This window comes from Tribolium madens, unplaced genomic scaffold (genome assembly GCF_015345945.1).
Source record: "Tribolium madens isolate multiple individuals breed KSU strain unplaced genomic scaffold, Tmad_KSU_1.1 Scaffold_20;HRSCAF=117;Tcas5.2_LG4, whole genome shotgun sequence".
Lineage (NCBI taxonomy): Eukaryota > Metazoa > Arthropoda > Insecta > Coleoptera > Tenebrionidae > Tribolium > Tribolium madens.
Window position 1 is genome coordinate 4,549,443 of NW_025400985.1, and position 25,564 is coordinate 4,575,006.

The 25,564-nt window shown below is 35.7% G+C and overlaps 2 protein-coding genes across 11 annotated transcripts; both read left to right on the plus strand.

The window, feature by feature from the left end:
• Positions 1-42: 42 nt before the first annotated feature.
• On the plus strand, positions 43-5,274 carry LOC123006025 (nuclear factor related to kappa-B-binding protein). 3 transcript variants are annotated; one of them, XM_044400169.1, is made up of 5 exons: positions 43-321; positions 633-3,642; positions 3,695-3,823; positions 3,872-4,861; positions 4,913-5,274. In XM_044400169.1, exons 2-5 carry the CDS (start codon positions 645-647, stop codon positions 5,023-5,025), a joined length of 4,230 nt encoding a protein of 1,409 aa, XP_044256104.1. In that variant the 5' UTR covers positions 43-321; positions 633-644; the 3' UTR covers positions 5,026-5,274. The 3 variants fall into 3 exon arrangements, with proteins under 3 accessions (XP_044256104.1, XP_044256106.1, XP_044256105.1); XM_044400171.1 differs by having other exon boundaries at positions 45-321; positions 3,884-4,861; XM_044400170.1 differs by lacking the exon at positions 43-321 and adding an exon at positions 394-572.
• A 640-nt stretch (positions 5,275-5,914) lies between these two features.
• Positions 5,915-25,482, plus strand: LOC123005461 (interference hedgehog-like). 8 transcript variants are annotated; one of them, XM_044399231.1, is made up of 8 exons: positions 5,915-6,146; positions 13,523-13,572; positions 21,815-21,899; positions 21,951-23,617; positions 23,668-23,887; positions 23,940-24,291; positions 24,344-24,395; positions 24,580-24,751. In XM_044399231.1, the coding sequence occupies exons 3-8, from the start codon at positions 21,827-21,829 to the stop codon at positions 24,616-24,618; spliced, it is 2,403 nt and encodes an 800-aa protein (XP_044255166.1). In that variant the 5' UTR covers positions 5,915-6,146; positions 13,523-13,572; positions 21,815-21,826; the 3' UTR covers positions 24,619-24,751. The 8 variants fall into 8 exon arrangements, with proteins under 8 accessions (XP_044255166.1, XP_044255164.1, XP_044255172.1 ...); XM_044399229.1 differs by having other exon boundaries at positions 5,916-6,146; positions 24,606-25,482; XM_044399237.1 differs by having other exon boundaries at positions 5,916-6,146; positions 23,940-24,286; positions 24,606-24,731.
• The last annotated feature ends 82 nt before the right edge of the window (positions 25,483-25,564 follow it).

Genomic DNA, 25,564 nt, shown 5'->3' on the forward strand with positions numbered 1-25,564 from the left:
CAAATCTGCGAAAATTCGTGTTTTGTTTCATCGATAAATCCTCAAAATTCCGTCGAAATTGATCGGGTTTTCGCACGTTTCTCTAAAAATTGTTCGTCGTTTCGAATGGTACGGTGTTTTTGTACTTGGAAAGTGCAATAGTGTCGAAATCGGCACGTCCAAGTTTGACTTTTAGTATTGATGGCTCGTATCAAAATGGTTTCGCGGCCCACCACTGGCTGTGTATATGCGTTGTTTTGGTATATCCGCAATGCAGGCGTGCCGGATTTATACCATTTCGTAGCGTGTGCCTGTTGGATTAATCTGGATAAAACTTAGAAGGTGGGTGCAAATTTTTCACAAAAATTCGAGTGCACCCCTCCCCGCCTTTTAGCCAATTCAAATTCGATTGTTTATTATTATTGACAAGCGGCTGCTTGATTGTCACACTTTTAGGTTTCTCGCAGTTTTCTCCGATTTTTTTCAAAAATCAGAGAAATTTAAAAGGGTCACCTTCAATAATCGCGAAATTGAAACATGTCCCGCTGTTCCTAACCAAAAATAACCACAAAATTGTGGCAAAAAATCCAGAGGTCAAACACCTCAATTCCCGTCAATATTATCAATGCTGAAAGGATCTTTTCGGGTTTTAGGACACTACAGCGATGGACAGCGATACTTCAGATGACACTTCTGATTATTCAACTGAGTCCTCAGATGATGATGGAATGGAAACAGCTGAAATATATGGTACTAAATTACAATTACCTCAAGGTCTTTGCGAACGAAAAGACATTTTTCTATCAGTTCTGTCCAGTGAAACTTGGAATTCATTGTCGGATGATAACAAAGAACATTTGCAAACTTTTCTGCCAAATTTTCCGGAAAACGATGAAGAAGAAAAGAATAAAACGCTGGAAAAACTGTTTAGTTGTGACACTTTCCGTTTCAATAATCCATTAGAGAAGTTCCATGAAGATCTCAAAGATGGGTATTTTCGTCCAGACATTGCAAATATGCGGCGAATTATAAAGAAAGCACAAAAGAAAGAAGCGATGTATAGGTATAAAAAATTCCGAGAGAAATTAAAGCAGGATGTGATAGAATCTCAACAAAAGTTACTCAATCAAATCAATAATCTCCCACCTGGTGTAGAACCCAAAATTGAGAAAATCCAAGATCCTAATTTAAATTATATCGTTCATCGAACAAAACGACGATATTATCAGATTTTAGCTTCAATTCAAGCTAAAACGCAAGATAATTACTGTTCACCTGACGAGAATTACCCAGAAGGGCCCCCTGTCCCTCTCTCTCGAAAACAACGCCGTCATCTCAACAGTATCCGAAATAACTACGCATCAACTTCAGATATTTTCATGTCAACTATGTCAACAAAAGCCAACGGTTTAGATTTAGAAAAATTCATAACTCCATTACGTAATCCCTTCTACATCACCGATGAGACTTACAAGACACTCATTTCGCAACACAAACGACGGAAATTAGAACGAATCGACGATCCCGAATATAACACTAAAGGTATAACATTATCAGACATTGTAAATAGGACCCAGTTGCCTTATATTAAAAATCTAACTTTGACTCCAAAACATCACACTGACAATAAATTAGTGAAAAAGAAAAGGAAGGAAGTTAGATTAAGTACACAATCACACAGCTCAAATTCCGACAACGAGTCAGATTCGGATTCTTACGTGGACGCGGTGACTGTTAATCATGCAAAAAAGGTTAAAACGAACCGAAATCTAAAAAGTGCAAGTAAAAATATTAAAAATGAGGTTAAGACGGAACTGTTCACGCCCCCTAAACCCGACACGCCTACTACGACTACCAACAAACCCATCCCCTTCTCCCAGTATGGTAAGATCACTCCCGTCACCATTTCCGATCTGGAAGGTATCGATATGATGGAAATTCCCATCGATTTGGACAATTCCAACATCGATATTTTGGAATTGAACAACAAACCGGAATTGATGCAAGAAACTCACTCAAATTTCCTGTCCCTCATTCGCGATATCATCTGTTCGACTAACGAGCATAGAATGAATCTGTCGACACTGGAAGAACGGCTGAAATCCTGGCAGGAGAACCCAATAAGTCCATTGAACGATTGGTACAGTTTGGTGGACAATTGGGTGAATTTGCTCAAAAGTGCTGTGAATTTTTTATGTGGGAATTCCCTTGAACAACCTGATGATTTTGTACCATACATGGAGTATAAAATTCCTCTAGATATGTACCAGTGGATAGGGGCGGGTCGTGATTCGGACGCACTGTTAGCACCTTTGTGTACTTACTGGTTGGAGCACAGAAGCGAGGCCAAGAGCAATAAGGAGAAAGATAAGGAAGAAATCGACGTGGAAGTTTCTGATAGGTCGCAGACTCCGCCTCCTCCTCGGTGTCCCACCAATTGGACGGTAAGGAAGGCGACATCTGAGGAAATCAAGGAGTTTCGGGAACAAGAACGCAAACGATATGATAATCCACATAAAGCGTTCACTTATCGTTGTAATGGTTACGAAAGTGTAGTGGGGCCTTTAAAAGGCATTTATAACGCTTCAGTTGGTAATACTAAAGCTAGAGGTCACACGATGTTGAATGCAGATCGGCCAAATTTTGTTACTATTTTATCACTAGTGAGAGATGCGACAGCTAGATTACCCAATGGGGAAGGTACCAGAGGTGATATATGCGAATTGTTGAAAAGTTCGCAATATATTTCAAGTACTGCCCCTGATAATGTCTTACAATCAGTTGTAAGTGGGGCTTTGGATAGAATGCATACACAATTTGACCCTTGCGTTAAATACGATCCTAAAAGAAAAATTTGGATTTATTTACACAGAAACCGGACCGAAGAAGATTTCGAACGGATACATCAACAATATCAAGGAGTGAATAAATCGAAAAAAGCGACAAGTAAAAAACCTAAACCTAAACCCAAAAGTGATAAAGTCGCAAATAAGGTTACCAAGAGCGACGACAAACCTAAAGGTGTGACTAAAGTAAAGAGTGGGGATAGTGGTACGTCCAAAGCCAATTCCCTCCTTATTTCAAATCAGGAAAAAATGCCCACTTCAGACGAGAAAGAAATAAACGAAGCGTTGCAAGCTATCGTCCAAAATCGCGTTTCTTCGTCCAGTCCTATCATCAAACAAACACCCCCGAAACCTAAAGGATTAGTCAAAATTATCTCTCCAACTCAGGGTAAGTCGCTGATAATTCCGTCGAGTAAACAAGAACGTGCCACGCCTCCTAAACAAATCGTCGCCCAACAACTAATTCAAACCATCCAAGCGAAACAAAAACAACAAAGTGACGCTGAAAAAATCGAGCTAAAAACTACACAACCTCAACAATTTATTCAAAGCATTACTCCTCAGCAACTACAAGCTATCAAGAATGTCACGCTGGTGAGGGAGCCGAAGTTGGGAGGAGCTCTGCCCGAACAGATACACATCAAAACGCAGGCGACGCTAACGCCAGCTCAACAACAGCAGATTTTGCAAACCATCAAGCAGAAGATTTTGCCACAAGCTACAGTTTTAAATTCGCAACAGCAGCAGCAACAGCAGATCGTTTTGAAACAGAAAGGGTTGCAGAAACAAACGCAACAGCAGGTTAAAGTCGGGATTGGTAAGTTATGAGCAATTGAATAAGAGTGATTTTATGTGGTTGTTTTCGGTAGAAGGAACGAAGAGTTTGGGGTCGACACAGAGTCCAGTCGTGGCTAAGGTTCTGACGAATGCTGCGGGACAAGTGATTTCGGTGGAGAGTTTGTTGGCGCATCAGAAACAACATGGGTCGTTACCACAAGGTAATTGAAATATATTTGTCAATTTGAGTTGTTGGTTTTGCAATATAGGTTTTGTTCCAGGTACTACATTGCGCGTTTCTGGTACCAAAGGCGGCCCTACGAACATAATTCAACTGACCGGTACGTCAAAACAAAATCCGATCGCTCAATTCGCTGTAGGATCACAAAACAACATAATATTAACGAGTCAACCTAAACTCGTAATGGCTAGTTCGTCCACAACCACCACAACGACAACAACAACATGTCCTTCAACCCTCACTACGACTATCACAACTACAACAACAAAACCAGTGGCGCGCGTTACCACCAACAAAACCCAACAACAAGCTATCAGTGCTACTAAATTTCCGCCGAAAATTGCCCAACAATTAATCAACGCTAAATTGATAACGACAGACGGTCAAAAAGTCGTCCAACCGAAAATATTTATGAGTCAACAGAACCAAGTCAAGTTGGCTTCGGCCAAAAACATTTCTTTAACGTCAAAACCTATGACGTTAGCCGCAAATGCAAACACGATTCGGATGGTAAATGCTGCCAACTTAAATTTAACGCATATAGGTGGCAAGCCTGTACTGTTGGCGAGTAAAGGCACGACGATACAAAACATACAAGGGCAAAATGTAATACTTCAGACACAACCGAACACCAGTGGAGGCTCGTTGGTATTACAGAACGCTGTAAAAGCTATACCGACGACGCAGAATAATCCAAATATAAACATAATCAATCAACAGAATGTAGTTCTGGGGCCTCAGCTGAAGATGCAGACGCCACAACAGGTGGTTTTCAGTTCAGGGGTGAAAAGTGTCACCACTCAAGGACATATCGTGTTGGAGGGACACCCAGTGCGGTTACAGACGAGTACGGCGACCAACACTCAAAGGGTAGTACTGGCGAGTCAAGGGCAAGGTGGGCAGATTGTGGCACAGCAGATTTTGTTACCGGCGGGGTTTCAAGGGACTGCTATCAATATCAAAGCGTTACAAGGGGTAAAAGTTATACCCTTAGCTCAGGCACATGGACAAGGCCGAGGTGAGTCATTGTCGCAAAAAAGTGAAAAGATGCCAAAAATTTGCTTTCTAGGTGTTCAGGGGCGTCAAGTTTTCGCACGTGTCATGAGTCCAACTGTGGTTAAAGCCACGACAAGCACAGCTGACAAAAGCGCAGATCCTACAATAACGTCAGCAGATATGTAAATAGGTTTTAGTTAAATTTATCATGAACTAGTGAATGTATTTTTTTTAATTTTGAAGAAAACTCATGAAAACTTTGTCACATCATTGGTTGTAAGATTTCCTTTTTTATTTATTTATGGAATTTATTGGTTTTTGTGATGTAAATAGTTAAATACTGTAATAGTCGTCATTAGGTATTTGTTTAATTTATGAGTGTGTAGTGCAAGTCTACAAATACTACTTAATAAACTTAGTTTATCTTTTTATAAATGGTGTTTTTATCAAAATATGATTACAAGACTAAAACAAGTCTTTTTTGAAAGTAAGTATTTTTAAAAGTGACACATTTAGTTTACTGAGACTGTCACGTCGTGTATCAAATTCTAGTGAATAAATGTCTTTTCCATTGTTCCATGTTATGTTATAAATAACATTCAACAACTTACAATCGTTAAGCTGTTAACTACACACAGGGTTGTTATAGCTGTTAACACAACGAGTGCTCGTAGATTTTAAGATCTAAGTTTGCTATAATTCATAACATCCGTGGTTTGTTCAATCGTTTATCAGTTTCTCTTCATTTTTGAACTGATAAGCTAAAATAAAGGAGCATCAAAAACTTCCTCGGTCGTTATGGCCTTCTTAACAGTCCTGATAAATACGTAAACAACTATAATCGCTTGTAGGATAAGTGCAAAAAGTGTTTTGCAGGATTTCTCCACAGATAAACGAAAGGTGGTTTTCTTGGATTCAGTGCGAAATGAATAGAATTCTTTCATGCGCCTGCGGGTTATGCAACTAAGGTTACTCTTGTCCCGTCTCTTTCTTGCGATGGTACGTCCCATATGGCCCATCCCTGTCTAACCCATTCCACCTGCCATCTCCTGGGATGGACCAAAGAAACTGGTCTCGTGTCTCGTCTTCGTCGACCGGAATCAACACAAAACATAAGTTGCGTTTGTTTCGGACGCTTCACAAACTTGCGCGCTCGCCGTAAACTGGTGTACAGAAGTCAATTAATCAACAGCAAACTTTTAATAACATAAAAGTGTACCCAAAAATAATGTAGAGTGTATATTTGGTGAAAAAAAGACTCAAAACTCCCCATTTCCTCGAAGTACCACCGCATTTCAGCTTCAAAGGTAAGGTTAACTCAATGTTTTTGTTTTGTTTTTGATTGTGTACCGCATTCCACTGGCTTGAAAACTTTTCGATGACTATTTGAGATATAATTAGAAAACAAATATTAGGTGGAAGTTCATCACGTAAGAACAAGTTTATGTACCTGTACTATTTTATTATTTAGTAAGAGTGAGGTTGTTGGTAGCAGGAATTTGAACCGGAACCAAGATTATTAAAACTTTGAGGGGTGCAGTCGCGCTCACAAATTGCTCTCAAAGGGTCACACAGGTGGGGGGTAAACCCCAGAAGGGCCACAAGCAATAAGTTTTAATTTAATTCAATTTGAAATAATTCAATTATCACGGTTGCTAAGCAACGTTTTTTCCAAGCCAATCAAATCACACGATTTTAGATTTATTAACCCCAAATTAATTAATTATAAATTTCACGACTAAGGTCAATTTTTCGCGTTGCACAAGTACTTAAACTTTGTTGATGTAATTTTTTATGTCTGTATTTGGCGCCGCGAATGAACCGTGACGTTTTACACACAATCCTATAATTTTTCCTTGTAGGTTTTGGCCAAAAAAGGTGGTAAAAGTTGCTAACAGGTTGTTAGTAGTTGACGCCAACATCAAGGTGACGGTTATTTCTGTAGGTGGTTTAAATTATATGCAATTTCTACCTAATCATGTGATGCAATTCGTGATAACAGTAAAAAAAAATCTTTTTGGGTTGTAGCATATGGTCGTTGAAATAATCGAGTAAAGTTAATTACGAGTTAATTACGTTATTGTCGAGTACCTATTAAAATTGCACCGCCCATGTTTAACCCAAATAGAAGTAAAGACTTTCGTTTGCTTGAGCAGGCAACAACAATTCCTCACCTAATATGGCTATTGACATTTTCTATGACGTATCCGTTATTTGTTATAAATATAAATTAATTAATTAACAATATAAATTCCTGGGGCGTACATACGGCGTGTTAGTGTGTATTTAGTTATAGTTTAGATAGCATTTTGAAATTATATTCCTGAGCGTTGTCAATATTTGTATTTCTCACAGGAGATGATCTTAATTGTATGAACAAATAGATAGCTGTTACATAAGCAGTTCTAGTTTAAAGTGACCAAAAAATCGATTTCCTCCAGTAACGAGCCTGAACAAGTTCCCACAATTTGTCAACCATTACAAACGAAACCGAAACTATGAAATCCTTCTTGTATGGTTAAATCAGCTTAAAATACTCACGGTTTAATAACTCACAACAGCCATAACAAAACCCCCGACCCAAATGTTTTGAAAGAAAGATTAAGATTCCAACCAACATTTTCCAGTCGGTGATTATTTTGTTAAGTAATTAGGTGCAAGAATCATTTTCCTGGAAGAATTCTTCAAGAGTTCAACAATGAAATGTTGTTGAACAGTCTTTAAACTAATTGCACACCGGGTTTCGTGATTTGTTTCATAAAATCGTAAATGATTGTTCCTTTTTCAATGCGCCAGGTGTTCTTTATGGTACCTTTTGTTGGTACACTAGACAAAATAACCATACAGTGAGAATTAACTACACCTGTTTTATTTATAACACATTTCTAAATATTACAAGTGTTGAAGAACTGTGTTTCAATCTTCTACAACTAAAAGAAATACTGAAGCTATTATTTACTAATGAAAATCGGACCCTCATCAATCTTTTATAATTTATCAAAACCAACTTTTGACATCCGAAGATAAGTGCAGACCGTTCTCAAACTTTCTTCAAGGGACACTAATTGGTTCAACATATTCTTTTTGTTTCTGATAGGAATTCAGTTCTTGTAATGTTAACGATGCTCTGACAAACAGCGTGCAGTCCAATAAGCTTGACCTTTGATGTTTAGATCGTAGAAAATTCTCTATCAATAAATAAACACCATGCATTTCTTGTCTAAAATTAGAAAACGATAACGAATTATTCAAAAATGTGAAAGCTATAAAACCAGAAGAAAAGACATGTAGGAGGCAGTCAGTAGTCAAAGTTTCTTTTTGCGGTATCGCGTGCCTTAGATCTCACTGGCCTTCCTTACGACAGCTGTCACCGGTTAACGTCCTTCCCATTTACCTGCTGATCTTATGTCCATGGACTTTTTATATCCCACAGAACAGGTTCATTCGAGGGGTGCACAAACCGTGAACCTCTCTTGCCTCGCACTGAACTGATTAAAACACCAAGACCCATGATCCCAAAAAGTACCCTTTTTTCAGTATGATTACGAGAACCATTTCGAAGCTAACTGAAGAGAAAGAAAGTATGATTTATTTATAAAAAAGATTAACTATTTTGTTAAGTTAAGCCTAATTTTGAAAAATTATTCAAAGGGATAACTGGATATGTAAAGTTGTGACAAATTATAAAAAAAGACTCACATTGTACCGAACAAATAGTAGGTAGGTAAGAAGCACCAAAGAGAACACAATTATTAAAAACAGAAACACGTTAAAAGTTTGCAAATCTTTCATGTTTGGCAATAAGAAAATTTTGAATAATAAAAGTGAGTTGAAGTTTTACATGTCATGTGAGGTAAAAGGTGTTTTTCTGTAAACGTCTTTGATGTTGGCGTCGTTTTAGACCGCTGTCTCCAGCGGACATCCCAATGGAGTTAGACCATATAAGACAATACCCTTGACTGCATCTAATAAAAAATCTGCTTATATAAAATAAAGGTAATGGTCTTGAAGTAGGCGATATCCGTGGGCGTTTCTACATAATAGGTGTGCAATGGCCGCTTTACATTATGATAGTGAAGCTAAGAATTCTGTGTGATTTCGATAGAGAAATAAAATTGCCATAAGCGATAGATTTCTCGTAAATCATCTTGTTGCCCACGAGATTCAAGACCAAATTGGTTCCCGAGATGTGGTTCTCGATTAATCTAAGACAGTACGAAAATGCTGAAATAATTAATAAATGTGTGTCGGCATCAGAGACCACCCAATTGTCTTAAAAATAGGCCGAAAATTTGATACATCTGTTCTTTAGTGTGCAAATAAACAAACACGATAGTCGATAAATTTGTAACTCGGAAGTGACTGAAATGTCTATTATTATGGTTGGCGACAGTCACCCTAAAGTGTGAAAGAAGCGAAAATATGCACGGTATAATGTGTTACTGTATTTTATGAATGGGCCCGTTACAATTTATCTTATCGCAATAATAATATTGTTATTTATATGGGCCACGGAATATTTTATGTTACACGAAAAGAAGTTTTTGGGTCATGATAAAAAAAGAAATTATTTTAGATTTGTTTTCTTTTTACCAAATCCATCCCAAACTAATGTATCCGATTACTAAGCCTGGCTTATTTTCTTATTTGAATGTCTCGAAATCAAGATACCTAACAACCTTTACGACTTTGCAAATTTCAAGGAGGAAAACACCTTAATTAAGAACTCTAAAATTAAAATAACTTATTTTCGGCGGAATTATTTCAATCACAGAGTCCAAAGTTTATTAGTTTGAGTGTCGGGAAAGACACACGAAATTGATTCAAAGGCTCAACTATCAGTCATTTATTTCAAAATTGTTAAATTACAATAACTTTATATTTTTAGAGAAAAAATTTTAATTTAATAGCTGCGGCTAAAGTTTGTTTTGGTTCTCACAAAAACAAATAATTTTGAGTTAATATTTCAATGTTGAAACTGTTGGAAACATGTCCTTGTCTTTCAATGGGTTTGATTTAAAATAGATATTAAAAAAATGTACAATCTACGAGTTGGCCAAACGGTGGCTAAACTGATTAGATCGACACGTGTGAAATTTGAATAGTAAAATATTTACAAAGTAGTATTTGTCTGTAGTCAACACATCGAAAAATTGGGGAATTTTATTAAAATTGATTCTCACCCCGAAAACTTCGTGAAAAAGTTTTATGACACTCTTCAAACATTTAGGACATTTTTGTGTCAACAATCTAATCCTGATTTCACTCATTTTTAAGCACCATTACTTAGATGTACTAGTTGGCAAACGAAAATCAACGTGTGTTGGAGAGGTCCCAAGATATTTCGCGAAACTTTAATTGTTTTAAATGTGGTCTTCTGTCTACTAATTGCGAATTTTTGAGACGTGATAAAGTGTTCTTACTTGTTCCCAAACTACGTGTTATTTATTTTCGAAACGTAGCAAGCCCACGCAAGTGTTTCAAACAAATAAAATTTTTGATAGATAAATCATTTAGAGAAGAATTTGTGGAGTTTATTAACATTGTGGTTGGATTGGCTAATACACTTTGAAATGCGTTTGTAATAGAGTTACCTATAATTTATAATTTCGGTTTGAGCTGTCGGGTTTTTTTAATTGAATGTTTTGTAAAAATCTGATAAATCATGATGTTGGAAGAGGACCAAGCTGTTTTATGAATGAAATGTCTAATTCTGATTCAATGTGTATATTATGCGAATTTTTTTCCAAATTGTTGGTAAATAAATGGGTTTCTAAAATAAGATCAAACAAGTGCGAGTGTGACAAGAAACATTATCAAAATACCAAACAAATAAATCAGGTGAAACAAATAAATAAAATAAATCTACTCTACATTGTGGTTTTATCTATTTTTTTAATGAAATTAATTATTGATCGTCGAAAACAGGTGCCCACGTAGGGTGTGACACTGTGACAGTCGTCGTGAAAAAGTTTGGCGCCAGGTTCTAATACAAGAAGAATGTTTTAAAAAATTATACAAACGAGTTATCCAAAATTGACTAATAAGGAATTGGCCGACAAGGAATTTACATTTGCATCTTTTATCGTTTTTAATTCCATAAATGACTGAAACCATGTCTATTTTAAATTTAGATAAACATCATCGAATCCAATTAGAAACGGTTCAGTTTCAGGTTTTTCTGGACAAATTCCTAAAAATGTCGGAGGCGCTCGAAATGACATTAACATAATTTCAAGATAACGCTGCCATTTTTAGCTGACCCATAAAAAATAATGAAAATATTTCCGCCTTTTTCTTGTAATTAGGACATGACTGGGGGCCATTAACCAAAACGGTCTGTGCCAAGAATATTTTCATTTTATGGGGAATTTAGGATGGGCGGAAATTCGAGTTCGGAGTGACACTTCCCGAGATTCAATTCGTTCAAGTTTTGGTTATTTTATTATCATAACTGAAGCTTTCGAAAAGCCCAGCGGAGATTTATAGTATGTTGAAAGTAAAGTGTGCTTATGTAAAGTGTGTAATAATTTTAAAGAACAATATTTGCTACTTAAACATATGTAATATATTCTTTCGGTTTGTTTTCTTTGAAGTGGGCTTTTGCAATGGAAAATAAACTTGTTCCTCTTTAATGATTTGATAAAAAAATTATTTTTTAATTTGCAAACTCCATAAATAATGAGAACGCTCCTTAGAATGAGTAAGACAGCTCGAATGTGCATCAACCACATTCCGAAAATTTTTTCTCTCGTCCGACTTGCTCTTCATGGTTCTTAATATTTTTTTAAAAGACAAGATTAAGAGAACTTGTTTAATATTAAAAATTACTTAAGATGACCGCTAGATTTATCATTTTTGTTTCACTGACGGCCTTTGATTAATTTAATTATTTTCCGTTAATCGAAAAAAATTAATTATTTTTTACAAGCATCAATGATGGACTTTGCCATACTATTTCGTAACAAAGCCATTACGAACTGGTAGCAAAACGACAATTAGCAATTATCGTCAAATAATACTTATTTAAAAGTGATTTGAATGCAAAATTAGAGTCAACATTCACCGGGAGACAAATTTAAATTGGTTCAACTATTATAATGCAAAAGATCTAGTTTTTTTACCGCGGACATTATGCAAATGACAGTGATAGAAATGCATGTGACTGGATTTGAGTTGCGTGCCATTCCTCTGGCGCCCACCTCGACAGAGCTTCCAAGAGGAATTTAGAAATAAACTGTATTTATAAATATGCGACGAGGTACTACACATACACACGCAACTTACACATTCAACCATAATTCTGAAATGACTCGATGATTGAAATATAAACTTTTTTGCAAATATTTATCAAGCGAACAAATGGTGCTAAAATAATAAGCTTACAAGTTAACTGTACTTTTTTATTTGCTGAATGGCTTTCACTGACCAAAAATTAACGGATGCTCTTCAAACATTCATTAAAGAAAAGCAATAAAGCGGCCAATGTAAATAAAATTCCAAATAGATTTCGGGCTTGAACTTTTCCATATTTGAATGGAGCAAAATTCTCACACCGGAATAAACTACGAATTAGTAATGGTCACAGTAGATTGTATACACTTTCATTTGCATTTCTTTAATTCTCCAGATTATGGGCAAAATACTCATCAGATTATATCGCTTTGGAGGTAATGAAATGGTAAATTTATGCATAGGATGTCTTATCCTTTGCCAGTAAACGTAAAATTTTTCTAAAATCGTTGATTTTTAAATAAGTTATAAATTAGAAATGGTGATTGATTGAGAAAACTGCGTTGTGAATTTCTAAAATTTCGGCATAATTTTGTGGTCAATTAGATTTTTTCCGGATTTTAGGCGTGTTCAAAAATGTCTATCACCCCATCGAGCGTGAAATTATAATAGAAAGGACGGCGAATCGTCTCAGCATCAGCCACCGGATTTAATGAATGTGAAATAATTCTAATTCTCGAAATTTAATGACTTGATAGGCATCTCATGATTAGTGGATTCAGTTAAATGCGTATAAATCAATAGATCCAAGTCCAGTTATTCGTTCAAAGCAACGAAAATGATTTTGTTCTTCAAGTTATAAAATCATTTATTGCGCTTCCTGTTATAAATTTTTCTGGCACGATAAAAATAAGTCTTGATCTGTAGCGAATGGTAAGTGTTTGAATTTTAAACCACCGCGTCATTATCATTATTTACTCGTTAAGGGAAGACGAGTCTCGTGGACTGTTACTAATTATTTGATCATAATGGGAAAAAATGTGAGGCAAGTTACACCTGGTAATATTCAAATTTCCCACGCCTTGTTTGGAATAAAACGCTTGTCGGCCCTTTAAGGTTGTGTCCACTCCCATGACTCGGAAAAAGAGCTGCACTTAACGTCAATTTGAGTTTTTTTTTGGGGCCTGAAGTGTTCGGAAGACGGACGCAATATAAAAGTGAGAATTCCATCGGCGCCACTATATCGAGATAGCAGTCAGACCTTAGTTTATAGCACCAAGATCTTGGTACCGGCCCTGAAGAATGCAGAATACACTCTCGGAGTCCGAGGCCTTTACAAGCCGCAACGGACTGTACGGTGGTTGGTTGGCTCTGCTTCTTGAAATTTATGTTATTACCATCAGCTACTATTTTTTTTCTCAAACTTGACTAATTCCCCGTGTTTTTTCAGAGACGTACAAGATGACTGATTGAGAACGCTACAAATTTCCCTTGGATAAGGTATGTTGAGATTTATTGTCACGAAATCTTTTAAACGCTCATTTATCTCCTTTCCATCTCATAATGATCGTGTTTATTTACGTCCGCGGTATTTATAGGTATCACATTTTGTCACGAGCTCACATGGCATTCGGCTTAAATAATGCACGAAAAATTTCTACAAGCAGGGGATTAGTAACCAATTTTTATCATTAAAAATCTGCGTAGGTACATAAAATGAGACAAATTTAACAATTTTCACAATTTTCAAAAAACAAGCATTTAATTTATTACTGATGTTTGAAAAATTACGGGTTGATGAGGGAGTTTTATTTCAGCAATTATTGAATATTTTTTAAGACGATAAGGTATAAAGAATTTGCGGAATTGAAGACAAAATTTGAAATAAGACTAAAAAGATAAAAAGTTTGATTTGAAAACAATGAATAATAAAAATCAGTTATACTTAGTAAAACTTTTTTGCAGAGGAAAACCTATAAATATTCAAAGTAAAAGAAAGTGAAATATTGTATGGTCTGTTTTTCATTCTCTAAATTTTAGTAAGAAATTGACGAAAATTCAAAATGAACATGATTGAGAAAGAACTCAATTACGTTAGTGTCTGGTTGCACCATTTTTAAGAAACGAGCTGAAATAAAAAGTTTGAAACTAAAGCTAAAGAGGAATTTAGAAAATGCATTAACTTCGAGCTTATTTCAATAAAGTTCAAAAAAATTATTGCCAATCTTCATACCTGCTTGTATCTTTTACAAAATAACTTCGTCCTGTATAGACACCCTTAAAGTATTTGTACTAAGATGCAACAGACAAACAAAATTTCTAAAAGTCAAAATTTTGACTTACGTATTCATAATTTTTTAACAAAATTTCTAGGAACAAAAAAAAAGTGTTTATGAAGATAAGCTGCTACCATTTTTTTCACCAAAATTTTGAGTTGGTGATTTCCATTAGAAAAAAAAGACTTAAGTAACTACAGTACAGCTTTTTTAATCCAACTACGCTTTTATCTTTTCTAAAATAGTTTCGTATACACGGTGATATCTGCATTTTTTAGTGTCACTGTCAATTCTAATAATAATTGTTTTCAAACAAATTCTTTGCTACTCCTTTGTTTTCCTCGACTACTTTATGCAACAATTTTCAGTATTTTTACAGAAACTACAAATACAACTGATACAAGCAAAAAAAATATGACGCAATCTTAGCGAAATAACTTTTTTTTAATTTTTTTGTCAAAATCGAATGTACGTTATAAGTTTTTGAGTTATAACTTAAATTAATTAAGATGATTCAGACATAATCTATTGAAAAGTTTCGGTTTTTATTTCGCTATCCTATTTATACCGGGTGTCCGGTCTCAAATTCGAATATAAGGAAATAATGTTGATTGTTGAATGCGATTTTTAAGTATTTTGCCAATTTCTTTGATAATAAAATACCTAAACAGGTATCTTAAGTAATCAAAAATTTAATTTTTTATAAAAACTACAAAAAGTAATAAGTAATAAGAAAATTAAATACGTTTTGACCATAGAAGCTCTTTTTGCATTGGAATACACAATTATTCATTTAAATCCAAATAAATTGGACTTGATGTTTTTGACAACAAGTGCCTACCGCATGTACTTATTTCTCGTATTGATAAATTTGATAATTATGTTTTAAAATAAAAATACAATTTATATTCTTATTTTTGGAATCATTTGACGCGAAATTATTTCGTCTTTAGATAGGCACTATCACCTTACTTGTTGGGTGTATTGGCGAGCAGAATTCAGCAAAAATAGACAATACCATCCCTATGTTCGTGATTAAGACCGGACACCCGGTATAATAGATAATAATAATAATATCTCGTGCTATAGCTGTCGTCACTTCTGTCACTTTTCACAATGTTTTTTCCGTATGAAATAGTGGAACTTTCTGGCTCAAAATTTGTCAGTAGGGTTCAGTTGTAAGATTCTTTTTACACAGAAATAAAATATTTCTGACCTATTTCACATTTAAAAACGCAATTGCAACATTGCCAGTGTGGAGATAGCAATGGCACGAGAAGATATACACTTCTATTTTTACAGTAATGCCTCTAGTATTACCGCAGTTTTCTGCATTTCAGTACAAAAAGAAAAATTCTTCTCAAATATGACCATATTAACTGAATGATCCTGTATAACAGGAATTTTCCTGTAGTGTTTTTTTTTAATATGTATTACTGAAATGCGACTTGCCATAATTTAAACAAATTGAAATCAAATATATAATTTGTCTTAGATTTTAACAGAATTTAATTAAGATTAAGTACAGCAAAGTTATCAAAACCGTTTCAAATATAAGATTTTTGTAAATTTCGTGAATTGATAATAATAGAAATATTAAAAAAAATGTTTGTTTTTGTCATGATGCATTTTGAAAAATGTCGGTCTGAATTTTATCTCGCTACGATGGGCGTACCTGCGAAAGATCCCAATTGCTCATTGTCCAAGGGAAACGATTATGGTAATTAAACCTCCAGACGAAATGCAATCTCGTGTGTGAAATATGGAGAATTTGCGAATGGTCACACCTTCTCCATGTTCACGTCTTGAGATGTCCTTAGGTTTTGACCATCAGGGTCATGGGAAGATTACTTTCGTATACGTGCTAATCTATTTAATACGACCGAGAAAACACTGCATTCAAAACGCGAATCAATTATTGTGTTGTGTTCCAGAGAGATGATACAAGTCATTTCGGTTCAATTATCGCAATTGGCATGTTTAATGAGGAAGATGTATAGACGATTAAGTGGACTAATGATACGTATGTTAATTAGCGGTGTTCGCATAACAGTCGTGCCTTCTGTGGCAATCCTTTCATCTTTTATTGTAGCGCAACGTCAGCCAAAAGCAACACCAAACATTTTGTGCCAACTGTTACGCCTCTTTTATTTTTAATCTAACCAGGAAGATTACTTTGAAATTGACCGATAGACGGGAATTAAGACGAAGTGGAGCGAAATGTATGTACAGCTGCTCCAAAGGCACTCAATCGAGTTGGTGAAGCAATTTTTAAAATAAAAAAAAAATAGTGACCCGATGTCCAGTTTTTTACTCCTCTCTCAAGTTCATTGCCAGTCCAATTTCAATCATTGATTACACTTGTTGCAAAAAATCAATGATCCCACTAATTTTCCGCTCCTTCGTCCAATCTAAACCGTCCATTTCATCTAATTACACGAAGAATTTCGAACACCTGTTTGATACGCCAGCAGACACGCATCAATTTTAGAACCCATCCAGTAATCGTCTGCAACAACCACTACAATACAAACATATTTGTTATGTTCTTGTAGCGAAGAGAGCGTTTCTTCATCTCTTTCTCTCAACAAGGACGTGCTGCCCAAATCTGAATAAAATCATCGTTTGAGGTGATGAATAATGACTGACTCGAGTTGTTTGATTTTTTTTATCATAACAAGGGCTCTTCGAGCTCGCTCTTCTTATTATAGTCGGTCAGGTGGATGCAGTGTGATTTGTCGACGGCTTACGTTTTTCATTCTGCTGCTATTGTTGGATGCAAGACTCGCTAATGGAACATCTTGCACACTAATTTTATTTTCATATAAAGGGATGCGGATTTTAATTTGTTTTCTGGCACCAACTCTTGGTTGGAAATAAAACATTATGACTAAGGATTTTTTTGATCGAAGGACATTCATTCCATTGAAATAAATCAATTATCGTAAGCGGTGACGACTATTTCGTCTCCCGAAATGAAATCAGTGTTTTAATAAGGTGCGGCGTTGTAAAAGAAGCAGAAATATTTGAGAGAAATGTAGATTTTTACTGATGGTAAATCTGAAGAATGTTAATTGAACAGGTTGTGTGTCTGCGATGGCATTATGTAGTTGCAAAAGGGTTTTAAACAGGTTGAGAGATTTTATCTCGGCGATGTTGGCACTAAAAGCAGGTGTCATATTGTAAAATAATAACGCACTGATAAGATTTGGAAGTACCATCTCATTCCACATTCTTTGGATGACTCAAATGTTGTCTTTTTATAATCCTTCTATGACTGTGTTTTAGTCTCTGTATCGCGGTTTTACTTGGGTAACATTATACGAAAGGATGTTAGTCATGGATGGCAAAAAGTTCAAAAGAATTGATACGGATGTGACGATGAAACTAATGTAATGCATCATTTACCAAGGTAATATTTAGCAACATAAATTCACGTATTTATAAAACTGAAAGCTGCAATTATATTGTCTGAGAATGCAACTCGGAGTCTACGAAATATGCATTGATCATTTTCTCTGCACTTTTTATGATATTGTGGCGTCTTTTAATCGCCGCTGGGAGATTTATTACGCTTTGTTCGAGATATTTAATGTTATTAGATTCACAAGAAAAATTCTATTGCCAGGCTAGAGCAAAGAGAAAAATTATCAGCCCCATCAAAGAAATTTTTGAATATCATCTTCCCATATTAGTAATGTAGTCCCACTATCGAAAAATGCTTCGTAGTTACTCAAGTATAGCTACTTTGGGAAATAATTGTGTGATTCAGCAGAAATTGCCTCAGGTCGGAAGACCCCATACCAGCCCAGGTAAATTATTTGCTGTCGACCATTATAAAAAAAGAGATAGAACATGTATAATTTTAACCTCCACACGGCACCTAATCTTCCAAATGATCACTTTTATGCTTCGGAGGAAGTGGCAAACTAGTCTAAACCCCAAGTAATAACGCGCAAAGCGGCCAGGAAACTGAAAAAATTTTCAGAACATGGACCGGAAACATATATTCATGAAGAACGCCGAAAGAAATCGAAGAATAAATTACTGAAGATTTAATGTAGAAAGGCAAGTGGAGCAAAAAGCGAGACGCGTTGTTGAATTCTAAAATGGAGTCGTCGGTGGAGCCGTGAAGGTGCGTTCACAGCGAAAGCTCGCGAAAAAGCTTGGATTCCTTTCATAGACAACCTCCTATCATGTTATGTAAATGAGTGTCGAGTGCGAAAAAATGAATTGTTGAGGGATTAAGACGTGAAATAAATAAGATTTGAGTGCAATGGTCGTGAAGGGGTCTTTAAAAAACCAGTCAGAAGGTTTGTTAAATTGAGTTAAAAATGTCACCGGACAAAAACAAATAAAATACGGGAGCGGCAGAACAAAAGGGATCGCGAAATCGTTCCGAGAAGAAAACTGAACCGACCGGGCTTGCTGAATTGAATTGTCAATTACAATGAGGAGAAAAAACAACGACCATGTTTAGCGAGCACGATCAGAACATACATACTATGAACCCTTCGTTCTTCGACAACTGGAACCTGTTCGGTACCGACCTCTAACATGGGAATTATTTATAATGTAGTTGTAGACCGTGGCCTAAACGAAATCCTATATCACAGTAATACACGACTATAAACTCCAATCGACGAGATTGTTTTTCCAAATTTTAACTACACCTACTTCATTTTCCAACCGAAACATAATTAACGAATGATGATGGGGTTTGCCAGACTTGCTCCAAACCGTAATAATTCATACTTTTTAATTATAGCATGGCAACGCCAAGACAAGATAGGATTACTAATGTCTGGTTAGATGCGAAATTATGAAGAGCTCAAACCACTTGTAGGTAGGAAAGACGTGTTTACACGTCGTTTCCACATCGATTTTAACCTATCTTAGGGTTAACTCTTTGTAATTTATTTAAATTATTTTATGGCTGACATCTACCGACTTTCAAACAACAGCATTTATCATTATTATTTATTTTAATACAAAACCGGCCTCTATTACATAAATTTTATTCATAATGAGCTTTAATCCATGTTTATTGCCACTAAGAGGACCCGAAAGGGGGTCGTAAAAGACCTCGAGTGTAAGAAAATAACCATCATGTGTGATTTTTGTAGAGTAAAAATTAATTTGTTGAAAATCACTCCACTGTAATACATGTCATGAAAGATGCATAATTTTAAAACAATGAACTATTGATCACCGTCTCATTATAAAGGCTTTAACCTTTCACCCCAGTGAAAGTCGAGAACAGATTTGGGCGTTTTACCGAACAATATGTGATTTTCTCCCACTCGTATCGTTAACGATCTAAGATACAGAGTGTTCTCGCGAAAACTACTACCCAATAGTACTATCCAAGCGATCAGTAAATAATTCAATTTTGATCAATATAAAATGATAAATGATCAGTACCTATTTAATTAATTTTTGCACAGTAAAAATAATAGTTGCTAAGTAAAGCTGGCATAGAATTTTATTGTAATTTGTTCAGTAAAAAATCCAATTTGCATAGTAAAAGTAATAAACGCTCAATAACTTTAATCAAAATTAGTAAAACGTCATAAAATTTAAAGAATTTTCAGTCTTGATTACATAACAATGTATGGCCCTTACTCAAGAATGTTATTTATAATTGGTTCTTATTTTTATATTACTGAATATTTATTATTATTATTATTATTATTATTATAAGGTGGTATATGTATTAGCAAGGGCCCCTGCGCAAGAATGATTTTAGCAAGGGCTGAAACTGTGCATAAATGGTAATCAGTCTAATGTGCTCCTGATACCACAATTTTGTTTTTGGGACACTTTGCGATATTCCGATTTTGCTCGGAAACATTTTGTGAATGTTAAATTAATTAGTTTTACTAGACATTCATTCATTGTCTTTACTGTGCATTTAGTATTTTTACTGTGTATTTATTATTTTACTGTGCATTTATTATTTTTACTCGTATTATTTTTGTTGATCAAAAATACTTGTCGTTTAAACAATATACTGTGCATTTAATTTGTTCCCAAAACTATTTATGCTAGGAGAGGAGAATACTTTCCTCGGAGCCAAACAGAAAAAAAAGATTTTGAAATTGTTATAATTTAAACATTTGTTTAGATTTGGGGGGCAATCAGAGCTTGAACGAAAACCTTATAAACCTTATGAAAAAAATTACTGCGAAATGAAACTATTTTCAAGCAGAAGTACAAAAAAAAAAACGAAATGAAAAAGACGAAGACGTTTGTCCAAATTTTTCGTTCCAAATAAATAAAAGTTGCATTCTTTTCCCGATTACTTAATTATAATCCTTTTGATGAGGAATATTTTGTAATGTTTTTTAAACGGAAAATACAAAAAAATCATAATCCTGGAAAGGTTGAAATATTACTATAGACGGTATTAATTGAGTTATAGTTCCTTCAAGGTTTTCCAACAATTTTACAATGAAAGATGTTGAGATAGTTACCGAATTTCTTGTTCAAATAGAGGAATCGTGACCTTATAGCGTTTTGAATTATTAATTCGGGTATTATTCATCAGAAATTTGAATACATTATTTATGAGTATTTATGAGATGTTGATTCCTATTGGTTGTAAATCTTAGCCACAGTGGGTCATCGATAAACCTGGTCCTATGAATCCTCCCTGACTGTTTGTACGACTTACAAACCCCATAAATATAATTTTATGATTCGATAATTCAATAATAATCCATTTATATGGCAAGATACTCCATGAATCAAGCAAAAAATATGGGTTTTCTCGACCATTCCAAGCAATAAAATAGAAAATTAAATGTGTTCTGCTGCAATATTTACACATTCTGTGAATGCCCCTCTTGCGGAAGTTTGCTTGCACCTTATTGATTCACTTCTGCTGAATGGATGCATTGCACATATTTACATTCATGACGAGAACGCATTGTTACAGGAATTCCTTCGACAACCATTTTCATAGTAAAAAAATTAGAAATCAATCAACGTCTCTGATACGCAACAAATACGATTATTATCTGATTCGTTGTTATTATCGGTTGAAAAAGGCATTTGCTTACGTGCTACGCTTGCACCTTTGTAATTATCCCCAAGAAAATGAATTGCCACGACACTCGAATGCGAATTTCTTACGATTCGCCCACATAATCGTGGAGGTGTTTTATCTGCAATTACCTTTATTTCTAGATTTGTTTACACGTTCGGAAGCTGTTGTAGTGACATGTAATTGACCCCCGTGACATTTGAACCGGTAATAAACACCCTACTTTCCACCCCTATCAAAACGAAGTACTTTGTCTTATCGAGAGTTAAAATCACTGAACACGTGTCCGCTTCGATTGAACTTGACAACGACTACTTCCTCTACATGTGGGGTATCCTTTGTCCTACCATTCTACCACTCACCCTCAATACGAACGCATGTTTTTTAATTGGGAAAATTAATGAGTTTTTTGTTGCAGGGATGCATCAGCATGGACGGTTTTCGAGTTATTTGCACCATTCTCGTCACTGTTTTGGCAACCAGGATATCGACAACTGGAGCTGGTGAGTGATTTTTTCCCAACTAATTCAAAAAAATCATTTTTTTTATTAAAGACCGCGAACGTATGGTGACCAAAGCTGACTTAATAACAGTTCCGATTAACTTCGATACCAGTATTGTATGCACGATGAATATAATTCCGGATAATTTTCAATGGAAGTTTTATCCATTAAGTCGAAAACAGGCTTCAAATCCTAAAGCTCACATTAGTTTGACTCATTCACATTATGAGTTTGTTGATGCGAACAAATACGAGAATACACTTTCAAAAAAAACATCGACGCTTAATCTTCAAGCCAAATCCGATGATATTGCAGGGGATTATCAATGTTTGGCTTACTATGGCGCTTCAGTTGTTGCATCAATCCCTTGGAGACTGACTATAGCAAATATTAGCGAATTTCCCCCGCAAGAAAAAATCGAGGTGACTGTACTACCCGGCAATACGATTAACTGGAGGTGCGATCCACCTGAAGCTAATCCCGAACCTTATTTAGACTACCACAAAAACGGAATTTATGTACCGCCATTTGTAAGAGTCATGACGAAATCCCTGATAATCCCAAATGTTACAACTGACAATTCCGGCAGTTACACCTGCAAATCCGGTAATGTTTGTAATGATAAGGTTTCTTCCGTTTTATTCAATTTGAAAGTCGATAAAAGGGCACCTCGTGAGCCCCCAAAATTTATAATCCGGCCTAAAAGTGTCTACAATGTGACCAAAGGGGATAAGGTCCTCCTGGAATGTTCAGCTGTTGGAAACCCAATCCCTCAAGTCGTTTGGAGGAAAACAACAGGAATAATCCCTGAAGGTCGCAGCGAGTTGATAGCCGGTGGTTTGATTATCAAAAACATTTCTGAAAGTGATGACGGAATCTACGAGTGTACCCTTAGCAATTCCCTTGGGAAAATCGTACATTCAATCACTTTGAACTACAATGACGCTCCGAGTATTAATTGTCTACAAGATTCGATTGATGTCATCCAAGGTGAAAATTTGGACCTTGAATGTACAGTAACTGGGACCCCTGAACCGGAAATAACGTGGTTCCTGAATGGTTTTGTCACAAAAGATAACAAAATAATCACGGAAGGAAACAAGATTTTTTTCAAACCGACTGAAAAACGACACGCCGGAAATTTACAGATTTTCGCCCGAAACATTGTTGGAACTGTCTACAGTAGTATTTTCATCAAAGTCATTCCATTGATGTCCACAACCCAAGACAATGTCAGCGGAAAGCCTGTTCAACCGGCTCGGACACATCGACCCAACTCGCGCAAATTCAACAAACATGCAAAAATTTATCCACCTTCTAAGCCCAACATCACTGGGATTAGCGATGAGGCTGTAGTTTTACGCTGGACCGTTCAGAATAAGGGCCTCCCAATTCAATTTTTCAAAGTCCAGTACAAGGATTTTGGGCCTGCGGACCAACATGACCACCACAGTAAAAGCAAAGGCTCGAAATGGAACACAGATAATCCCGAAATTGATTCACATATCAGAAGTTACCAAGTGAATAACTTAAAACCAGATCACGTTTATAAATTTCGAATCGCTGCCGTTTATAGTAATAGTGACAATAAGAATAGCCCGAATTCCGACAAGTTTCATTTGAGGAAATTAGATTTTGACAAGCGGAATCCATTGCCGGTTCCTCTGATCACCAAGACTGAAAGCATCAACTCGACGGCGGTTAAAATCTATTGGAAGGTAAAGAGTGATACAGCTTGTTTTTTCTGTGTTAATTATCGGAATTTCAGTGTGATCCTTCGACTAATATTACAATTGACGGATTTTTCGTTAATTATAACTCCGCTAGCAGTGCTGGTGATTATACAAAGGCTACAGTCGACGGTCCTCAAACAAATTCTTTCATTTTGTCACATCTACAACCTGATACTGTATACGATATAAAATTGCAAAGTTTCAACTCGAAATCGGCGAGCGATTTTAGCTCAATAATGAAAGCCAAGACTCTTGGTAAGTTTTCTGATTTCCACAAAACTCATTTATTAGAAAACTTTGTTTCTAGGTTTAACCTCGACGACGCCTTCACCTCGAGAATCACCTCCGGCGTCGTCAAACACCGAAACTGCCGGGATTAGCAAATTATACGTATTTATAGCAACGGGAGTGTTGGGCGCTTGCGTTGTTTTGTTCGCCGCAATCGGATTGTTATTATTTTGCCGGAAACAATCCAAGCAGAAGAAAGCTGGTACAAGAGGTGATCGTGATAAAGCCTGTGATGACCATCACCACATCCAAGCCGACGCTACCGAGTACGTCGTGAGCCCCAAAGGTGCCCCCCGAACGAACGGTTGTGTCTCCCCAAATCGGATCACAATCACCGCAAATCCTTTGGCGGATGCCGACAACAAGGTGAGGTACATACATGATTTTTTCTTCCATTTCATAAATTGACCGGATCGTGTATAGGTCGTCCACGTGGTTTAGTGTCGTCTCCATAAACACCATTTTCCCGAATCTTGTAGGTGCAGTAAAGAGGCTTAAGCGAAGTATTGCTTAAATCGCGATCGAGATAAGCTGCTTAATCGCTAGTTCGAGATTTCTGCTTAGACTAACTACTAATAGCTGTTTTGTGCTTATTTGTTTGTACTTTTATTTATTATTTACTCACAACTAAAACTAGGTTAATTTCATCTTATTTCCAGAAATTTCTAGCTCGGATTTTTTCCAGAATCAGAACATGATTGAAATGTCCTGTTTGTCGTCACAAAACAACAACTGTTCAACTGGCCAACCCTCGGTCAGTGGAGAAGATTCGCCCACGAACTCCGGAGATAAAAAAAATAAAAATAGAGAAAAACGCATTAGAAATAAACACAACGTTGATTCGAATACGGCCGGCGAAAATTATGTGTAGTGGAATTACGTGAAAAAAACTTTTTTAATGCCTTAATATAAGACTGATTACGTAAACAGTGCCTTCTTTAAGGTCAATTAGCATGATGTCAATTAGATTTTTTTAAAAGAATGATAACTTGCCTCAGTGTATATAGAAAAATTTTGTACATATTTTTATTCGATAAAAGGATAATGTCATTTGAGTGATCTGTTTTAATTATTTAACTTATTTTTTGTACTTATTAATTACTAAGTAGTTCATTAAATGATTATTTATTAATTTCCAGTATTAATAACAAACTTTGGCAGCTAAAATGTATCTAACACTTAAAATATTTTGTAGAGATTACTAAAATTGGCACACATTAAACATTCGATAACATTAAAAGACAAGAATAATATTTATTAACTAATTAGGCGTGTGATGTGTGCCATGAAAACAACCCGTTAATGACACTATAGGTCACGATAAAAGAGTAAAGTTTATATGATTTATATAAAGAGCTACCAAATCAAATATGAATTTTTGTAAATATATTTGTAGAAGCAATTACAGCTCTCCTCTGATTATATCCATTGCCCTACAGCTTGCCAGTCACACTTATCTTGTAACAGTACAAATGCAGATTTCCCTTCGCTATTTTTTACATTTCTTCAGCTTTTATACACGTAGTTTGTACTTCAACGAATAATAAATAATCATCTTTGTATTCTCATTTTTCCCATTACCCTATCTTCCCACTGAAATTTCTCAGACGAGATTTTAGTTTAGTCAAGTGAGCAATTGTAATT